At 36.3% G+C, this 9,593-nt stretch overlaps 1 protein-coding gene across 8 annotated transcripts in view; it reads left to right on the forward strand.

Annotated features, from left to right (window-relative positions):
* The window catches only part of LOC119741079 (kinesin light chain-like), a 56,972-nt gene extending 48,345 nt beyond the window's left edge, over positions 1–8,627 (forward strand). For 6 of the 8 annotated variants that reach the window (XM_038216733.1, XM_038216732.1, XM_038216738.1 and 3 more), the window contains 3 exons: positions 586–637; positions 1,459–1,534; positions 1,983–8,627. In XM_038216733.1, the coding sequence (XP_038072661.1) occupies positions 586–637; positions 1,459–1,534; positions 1,983–2,044 (190 nt within the window). In that variant the 3' untranslated portion in view covers positions 2,045–8,627. Of the gene's footprint in view, positions 1–585; positions 638–1,458 lie in introns of all 8 variants that reach the window. The other 2 variants (XM_038216740.1, XM_038216741.1) reach the window with 1 other exon arrangement.
* The last annotated feature ends 966 nt before the right edge of the window (positions 8,628–9,593 follow it).

The raw sequence follows: 9,593 nt of genomic DNA on the forward strand, positions 1-9,593 counted from the left end.
GAACTTCAAAAGTTCTTTTACCCGGTATACCAGAAAACATATTTTTTATAACAACTTTTCACACTCTTTATTGATATTTGCCAAATGAAAGTAGTTTTTTCTAAATGCACGGAAATGTGCAATGAGGGCCCTTTCATTGGGCTGTTGAGACAATTTGTTAAGCTCAGAAAACAAAATTATCAAGCAACAGTCACGAGCCAGACTGTTATAGCATGCATTCCCCTGAATTGTTCTGTTGTGATTAGATGAAATCACTAAGCAATCTGCTTAGCAGCTTTCCATGACTTGATGCCAGGCCTCCTGTTGCGCCAGTAGCCAATATGAGGAAATGATAAATTGATAAGCATACATGTAGCCAATAATTCATTGTGTAAGGACTAGTTTGAAGAGCAAAAACCCAACATTGAATTTACATCACCCAATGCAAAAATTCCATCTTACAAATAAGTGATCAAGACAAGTTGTTTTTCAGTGATATTAATTGTCTTGCATGTCTATAATATTATTGTAACCACTAACGATTGATCTCATTTTGTGTCTAATTGTAATTGTCTTGTTCCCTGCCTTCCTTTCCTTGCCTTACAGCATGAAACGAGCTAGCTCCATGTCAGTCCTCACCAGTCGGGCAAATGATGATGTAAGTAGAACCCAGAACCGCCCAAAACATTAAGACGCCAATAGATATGCCTACTAAGCACTCACAAAGTTACATCTCTCACTACAGTGAAAGCTGGGTAATATGTCACAGTGAGTATGTATGGGAATACATTTTCGTCTTCACATCTGCCCAGCAGTTTCTCTGACAATAAATATACAAATATTTGATAAAAGTATGTTATGCTGGAAAAATTTGAGGAAAATAATTCAAATGTTTGAAGTATGATTCTTTTGAAGGTCATGGAATTTAATGTACATGTAACTTATATTTTGGTGTGGTGTTTAGGTCCAAAGTCTTTATGGGTACTGTTATTTAATATTTTCCAATTTTCCATTAGCTAGAATTGCTTAACGAAACATAAAATGTACAAATGTCATCCAGAAGGAAGGTTTCATTTATCATCAGTTGAACCTTAATAAAGCTTGGTTAGTGTAAACAGATGGTAATGAAATGCCCCCTCTCCCCCCCCCCCCCCCTTCAATAAAAAAAAATTTTTTTTTAGTCCTTTGGAATATACAGCTACCATAGTGGGTAGTTTTAACAGCAGGTCCTGCACAGAGAGAAGCTTTTAATGGTACAATATATAAGCATCTTTAACTTCAAAATTACCCCTTTTTGCCCTCTGTGGCTAAACAATTACTGCGAAGTGTCTTGCTCAGGAACACAAGCATGCAGAAGCCATGATTTGAATAGCGCAGCCTTGGGTGCATGAGGATCTTATGTTAACACTCTTTGATCTCAGCACTTGTCTCTCCCTTGTTTTAAATGAGTTGCTTGTCTTTCTGTTTGAATCCACTCAGGCCAGCTCTCCAATACAACTCAGCCAGCGTGGGCGAGTGGGAAGCCATGATAATCTCTCCAGTCGACGGCAGACAGGTAACTACTGATGACCAACCAACACTCCTCCAACTTCTGTAATATAAACAAACCCTTCCCCGCTATGTCATTGTGTCGATGGTCACCACATTTCTCCTGTGTATTTTTCCAAAAAAAGATGTAAATGTCAAGTGTTCTATTTGCATTGAAGTGTAAAGTGCAGTCTTATGAATTGTACAGAATAGAAATGAATCGTCCTGGTGGTAATGTTCAATGGAAACATGGTATGGTTGCATTGAGCACTTCAAAGAATCCAGTTTTAAATAAACATCATGAACAATAAAAAGCAAACTGCTACCCAGAATACATGTATGTAGGATGATGATGGCTTCACTTTCATCAAGTTAGCAACAGCGACTCAGAAGAGACAGTCCACTTTTCTTCCATATTTGTGTTTTTCTGTTGAATGCTTTTGTTTTTGTTTTGCCATTTTGTTTTTGTTTTGTAGATTTACTAAGTATTGAAATAAAAGGAGTAGAGGAACAAGGAGAAGAGCCTCCAGTAATATGACAGGTTGAGGGCATTCAATTATATTTGGCTCCATGTTGCAAATAAAGAAGGGAATATTCTGGGGTCTTATTGGGACTAAAAGTCTGGCTTTAAAAAAAACAACTTGCAGCCAAATATAGGCTAACTTTTATAGCCGTTATTTTTAAGCATCATCTGAAAACGAGTAGTTGTCATAGATTGATGCTTAAATACCTGCTTAAAAATCTGTGCTTGCCGGAACAAGAAAAAAAAGCTTGTTTGCACACTTACATACTAATTTAAATGCTCGCTGAAAATTAGTACCGTTTCTAACATTCAGTAAGTAAACAAAACTGCTTTGTAGCACTGATCATGTCTTCTCAGAGACAAGTCAGACAATGCAGTTGCTGAGAAACAATTTTAAAAACCTGATTTTGGCTTTAAGAAATTACTCAAGTTTTTCACATACCTTGGGGTTTGCATGAATGCATGGTTGACTCATAAGTCTTTCATATGTGGAAAGGCTTGATGAGTTTTTTTGGCCAAAGAATATTCCCTACTAACACTCTCTTCAACTTTACATGTGCACATTAGGGGACATTATTCATGATTCATACTTACATTGTACATGTAGAATGTGGTGATTGACTTAGTTATGCTTTCTCTTCACGGACAAATCAAAGTGCATCTTCACCCAATTGACTAATATTTCGTAATGCTTTGCTGAAAGACTGTTACAGAAGAAGCTTTCCTTTACAAATGGTGGCTTGTTGAAAACCAATCAAACAGCAATCAGTAACATGGTACCATGGCTTCTCCATGTTCTTTAACGTGTATTACACAACACACGGGACCTAGGGCTTTACATCTCATCCAAAGGAAGAATCAATAATGGTACACTGCCTTGCTCAAGAGCACAAGCACCATGTTCCAACGGTCAGGATTCGAACCCATGTACCACGGCACACAAGTCGAACACTGTAACATTGGACCACAGCACCCCACATGTATGTATAACATATATATTTGAAGCTATACAACTTGTTTCGGCCTATAAACGTTTTACTCTAAGAAATGTTCAAATGATCTACATTTGTACCCATGAATCAAAACATCAACCCTCAATATTGGGTCAATATTGGTCAAGTGACCCATTGGTGTGTTAAAAGTATACCAGGGGAAGTGGAAGGAAACTTTGACCTTTTTTGACCTTTTAAACAGCAGGAGGATTTAAGGATTATTTGGGAAGGAGAGTATAACCAATGCAACTACATGTATATACTCCACACACGCCAAACTTTCACTGATCATCAATGCACTCGAGATATTTATAATGAATAAGTGACAACCAACTCAACGCATCAAATGCTCAACCTTCTTCACTTTCATGCCAACTCCACCCTGACCCCACCATTAACTTGGGGCATATTATCACCAAATGAAGGCCAATAGGCCATGGAGTCTTTACACTCCATTTTAAGGCAACCTGTTTGCAATCTGTCAACCAAACTTGTTTGATGTCATCTTGGACTCATACATTGTACCATGTTTTCCATTGCATTGCCATTGAGGTCATCCTCAACATCATGTATATATAGTAAGAAATCCCATCCAAAAAATGGTGTAGTCATGTGAATTGTGGGCTTTACATTTTGGGGCTTTTTAGAGGGAATCGCAGGGTTTTTCCACGCTTGAAATACTAAATGCATTGCTTCGTTAACGTTTAGCTTGATAACTGTAAAAGGAATTGAAATTACATGTATAACTAAGGTTAGTCCAACAAACGTGTGTGTGTAAATAATGCCTAATTGACTTCAAAACTAAACAGACAAATAAATATATTATCATGTTACAAAATTTAGAAAAGAATTGAAGAAGGTCTTCATCTATTTTAGTTCCACTTTTCTTTTTTCACTGTATCTTCTTGACATTATTTGAGGAAAAGTCAAAATGCACAGATTGGGAAAATGAAATTTATTTCAGGATAAAGTAATGTATTAACAGATTTTCACGTTTGTGTGGAAAGGGATTTTTGCCAGTTTTGCTGAGAACCAGTGAAGGTACGGTATAATACCCAATGTTTAAAAAGATGGTTTTGTGGGAAAATATGTGAAAATCCTGATATAAAATTAAAGTTCTTCTTTGACTTAATCTTTAAAAAAAAAAAGTGAAAAAAGGCTAAGGACAAGTAGCCATTCAGCACTACATAATTTTTGTTTTCTTTGTCAAATTGTAGTACCAGTAATTTTGTCGCCGTACAAATTTCACCAAAGAACAAGCTTAATGTTTTTTCCCAGATGATGTATTTATAACCATGCACCGTAAGATAAACAATTTTTGGTTTTTTTGGTTTGTTTTTTTGTTATTTCTGTCGGTAATACAAATATTTTTCATTCGGTAGTGGTTTAAAACCAATTGATATTTTGTCAGAATTAACCATTAATTTAATTAACTTGGAAATGAACATCAGAATTGTTTTTTCTCTGAGATCTGAGTCTGGTACCTGTAAGCGTGTTATGCTAAATCCCATTCATTTCAGTGAGAGAGACTGGCACATCAGTACCCAACTGGTGAATTCTTGTATAATTGTAATAGTTTAAAAGTATATATATAAACACTATATAGTTAGCTGTAAATGTGTAAGTAATGTATGCTGGAGTTGCGTACATAAATTCTGTGCAACCGTTATTTTTGCATTTGCATATTGGTAGATTCAAACAGTGAGCACATTCTTTGATGAGGATTTGTTATGCTAGAGACCTAACTCACTTGGTGTTTGTCAGGTACATGTAACTGTCTGAATCTCCAAAAATCCAACGCTGTACGAAACCGCAAACCAACTGCATTTTCTAACTGCTTATACAAAACTACTGACTTCAAGAAGCATTCAGTTGCTGGAACATACATTCCAAAATCTGTTAAAATAAAGCAGGGATGTGTTCCACACTGCAAATATTGGCAATGTTTTCAAGAGTGGAAGGTACTAGTTTTTGGTGCTGGGGATTGGGGGGTTGTAAGGGTTTGATTCTTGCTAAAGAATGCACAAATTGCATCAAAAGGATGTTGACAATCATTTCTTACAAACTATCCTGGTTTAGCTAAGGTTTGGTGGCAATCTCATCAAATCAAGTACATTCACCTGCAAAGAGTGGCCAAGTTGAAGAAGTCTTGAAAGGGCATGTATGTGGAATGGATGTGTGGCTTTATGACCACCTGTCTATAGTGTGGTACATGTAATCTGTTTGTTGTAGCCACCTGTTCATTCATCATTTGACTAGAACAATAATTCATTAGTAATTTCTCAGAGTGTGGATTTGACAAAATGTGATATCAACTAACTAAATAAAATTTGATGGTGGCTCTTTACTGCAATATAAACGATTTGGGATAACAGTGATTATTGTTCTTCAAGTTTGTCATATGTCTTTAGAAAATTGAAGCTGTGAATGACTAAAATGCAATTTGTGTTGATCCATCATTGCAAGGTAATGGTGCATCCCTAAAAGTGGACAGAAAATGTGATGGTTCCTGGATTTGTCTATGAACAGAGTATGTCCAGTTCAGGTTTGGTAGAACTGAATGCACTAGTGTCTGTGATCAGAAGTTGACCAACCATTTCTGGAATATTATATGAGCTGTCAATCAAAATGTTTGTGTCCAAACTGTCCATGCTTTATATATTGTACATAAAGCTGTGCCTTTAATTGTGGATGATTTGTAGGTAATTGAGACTTAGGATTAATTATCAAGGTTTCCTGTTAGGTGTTACAAAATGATAAGTGTCCTGTCTCAATCGTTGGACCAGTTAACTCCTCATAAACATCTGGTTGAAACAAGTACATGTACATGTTTGAGTGTTGGCTTATTTAGGACTTGATGGTACGGAACCTCTTCTGGGAAGACTTGAACTGAATAACATCAGTAATTAAATTTAAAATGAACTTTTTATGTATTTCATTAAAAGTCCTTATATTACTCAGATGTTACTCTTCAATGCTGTCACACATATTGCATGAAAACAGGTTGCTCGTAGAAACCTTTTGATTTAGTATTCAATGCTAGAACAACGTAAATTGGAATATGAAATGGAACTGTATTGTAACCTTCAAATATCTTCAAAACTTTTCAAAGTGATAAACTGAGATATGTATTTGCATATGTCGGGGTTTATCCTAAGAAATGCTGGAGAAAAATGGCTTGCAAAACAAATTCCTTTGAAAGGCTTTTTGTTGATACTGTTCAGTTTTAGAGCGAGCTTATCAAAAAAACCCAGAAGAACATCAGCAATGTTTTTGAGACCATTTGAAAAAAAACTTAAAATTCTGCAACCCTCAAATTCAATGCTTTTGTATATGACTGTGACAGTATAGCAATAGAATTCCGTTCATTGTGTTGATTTTTGAACGAACCTTGAGCAATACTTGTAAGTGTAATGTCATTCATTATTATGATGTTTGACTTTACAGTAGACGTTAAATGTTTATTTCATTGAATCAAACTACCTGTGTATTTTTGAGTTATGGTGTTGGAACTCCCTACCTTAACTCGTGTACCCTACGTGTATCAAATGCAATATAATCCTGGTAGATAACATCATAGCTGTTTAGACAGGTGAAGTAGACATGTCATTCAGTTGTAGGTTTTACAGTCCTTGTACAAAATTTGCATGCTACATCTGTAGGCAAACCTGCCTATAGTGGCCACCTTCTTAAAAGGTCACCTAGCCGGAATTGATGTTTCCAGCGATTAAATAGTGCAAAGTGTGGATGGTGTATCCCTACTGTAGTCATTTATGTGGCCTCTGTATGCAGGTTTGACTTTTTTATTCAGTGTTTTTGAAACAATAACAAAAGCAACGATACACCATTGGTTAATAACTCTGCATGTTTTGATGAAAAGAGTAGACTGCTCAATTATAAAAAATATATCTGTGGGGTTGCCACTTTTAAAAACAAGTTCTGCACTTGTAACATAAACAACATCAAATACTGACAATCCAAGATTGTGAAGAGTGAGGCCCAGTCAAGATGAAAAATTGTTGGAAGGATGATAAGACTTGAACAATGGTGTATTGTAAGGGTGGATCCATTGTGCAGGAGGGACACTAAAAACATTTGGAGGTATGTCTAGCCCCCATCCAGCACATTGGGTTCACCCTGAGCTATTTGGTTTAGACTAAAAACTTAATACCACTTGAGCAATAATTTCATATTGGCAGGATTTTTTTTTTAGTGAAAATGTTCAAATGATGTTGCTATTTTGTTGCAGTTGTCTTAGTTCTGGTTTCTGGACCACACTATTAATTTAAGATTATTGGCATGAATTTGTCACTTTTGTGTCATAAGATATTTTTCAAATTGAATCCCATTTCTGAGTTTAAAAATGTGTTCGCCTCTGTGCAGTAAAAAAAAAAGTCTTCTTTTTTAAACTGAACCAACAAAAAGATTTTAAAATGCTCATAAATATGTTGCATGATTGCTAAACTGTTTTAAGTTCTTATAATGAATTAAGAAACAATATTGAAATAAGTAATACGAAACTCAACATCGCATTTTGTTATTGCACGTTATGAGTGTTACATAACAGGTAATAAACTTCAATGATTTTGTTCTTTGACTTGGACAGACTACATTTGAACACTGTTTCTCTGGTACTTAATGGATTGCAATATTGGTGACGAAACGAGTGACGTAAAGATGTAAACTCAAACATGTACATGTACTTGAGGTACTTAAGTGGGCATATGCTTGGTTTGGATGTGCTTAAAGGGGCTGAGCCTTTAAAATTCCCAAAACAACACATTCCGAGGTACCAAATCGGTATAGTAATGGTAGTGCTCAAAATGTAGTTTTAACTAGCGCTAAGTGTATAATCAATTTGTACCGTGTCACTATTGGAAAAAAAATATGGCATGGGATATTGCTAATAATGCTTAACAATTGAAGTAAATATGCACTTAGAAAAACATGTAGAAGTTAGCATTAGTGTGAAAAAGAGACAAATTGGATAAATATCTTAATATCAGAAATCAGATTTATATCTTTAGACATAACATCCCCTGGCATACCAAAATGTCACGAGGTTTTATTTGAAAGTAAAAACCAAAATGAACAGGAATGTCCACTTGACATAGTATTCATGATTGTATTTACAGCATTATTAAGTTCCATCCACAAAGACTACTGTATATCGTCTTATTAATGAGTTACTTCAAACTAACCAGTTATTTTAGAAAGATCTTTGGAGAAGACAATGTTTTTCTGTTCAGGCAGATGCTAACAAGTCAATGTAATTGACTCTGTATAAATTAGTGATGTAGATTCCAAGCCCAATTGAAGCTAAGATGTGAACTTTACTATTGCATAGTCACTTAATATTAAAGAAGCGTTAATTATCAAATGCAGAGTAAATATTGTAGTTGGAAAAGTCCATAAAATGCTGCTGCTTTAAGTAATGGACGCTCAGATAATGGAATTCATCAATTTACAATTTCATGGGTCTAGAAGTTGATGGAAAAGCTTAAGACCAAAGATGTAATGGTTGGGAGTTGTCTTTATCAGTGGGCAGTGTGACAGTGTTATTATTTCAATGTGGAATTAAAATAAACGTGTACATGTATAAGGGGTATAAGTTCCATTGTGTGTAATTTTTTATGTTCGGAGTTCCATTGATTAAATTTTAAATGTTAGTGTGGCCAACGCCAACAGCACCCCGCCTACTAAAGGTTTAACACCCTCCCCCCCCCCTCCCTCTTTGCGTTTTTAAATTCTGATGGTAAAGCTGAGTTGATAACTGGTACCCAGCCTGGTTATCAGTGCCGTGTGACTTCAGTACAGATTCATCTACAATCTTTCCCAATGCACCCCCCCCCATCCCTTTCAGCTGCTGACTAATGTTACACTAGCAAAATGAGACCAAATGATGAATGGAATGCTTGATAAATTTGTTCTTGAATTTCTTTAGAATGCAGGAGAAATCTCTTTCAAAATTTCCGGGGGGGGGGGCATTCCCACAGATCCCCCGGCAGGAGGTTAGACTCAATTTGCCCCCCCCCCCCAAAAAAAGTGTTTTATATCAACCCCCCTGTTTCCTGGAAGCCTGATCAGCTCTTGTATCAGGAAACTGGCTGCAATGATGCCGTGACCATTTTATGTAAATTAGACGAAAATGGTAAAGTCCATTGACCTGTGTGGTTAGACACTAACTAACCAACCAACCAACACACACACACATGCAAGTGTGTATAATTTGCCATCGGGGACCCCCTATTGTCCCTCTTCTGTTTGTACTTTTTAGGAAGACCTAAGACCTCCCATATGTCTTGTACACCGTCCGAATCCAAATTGGGGACCTCTCGGAAATTAGGGACCCTATTTGTCCTCTATTGTGCAACGTCCCCTATTGAATGCAGAAGCAAACTCACAAACTAACGCCGGTGAAAACATACCCTCCTTGGCGGAGGTAATTAGCGATGCTTGATCACTGGCGCCGCAGAACGTAACAGAGCAGTGAAATTCGTGAACCCGCCAAAAACATGGCCTTATGTGTTTCTCAGTAAATATGCCGCTCAGTATGATTGAAATGTTAAATT

Source organism: Patiria miniata, unplaced genomic scaffold (genome assembly GCF_015706575.1).
Source record: "Patiria miniata isolate m_02_andy unplaced genomic scaffold, ASM1570657v1 HiC_scaffold_5, whole genome shotgun sequence".
Taxonomy (NCBI): Eukaryota; Metazoa; Echinodermata; class Asteroidea; order Valvatida; family Asterinidae; genus Patiria; species Patiria miniata.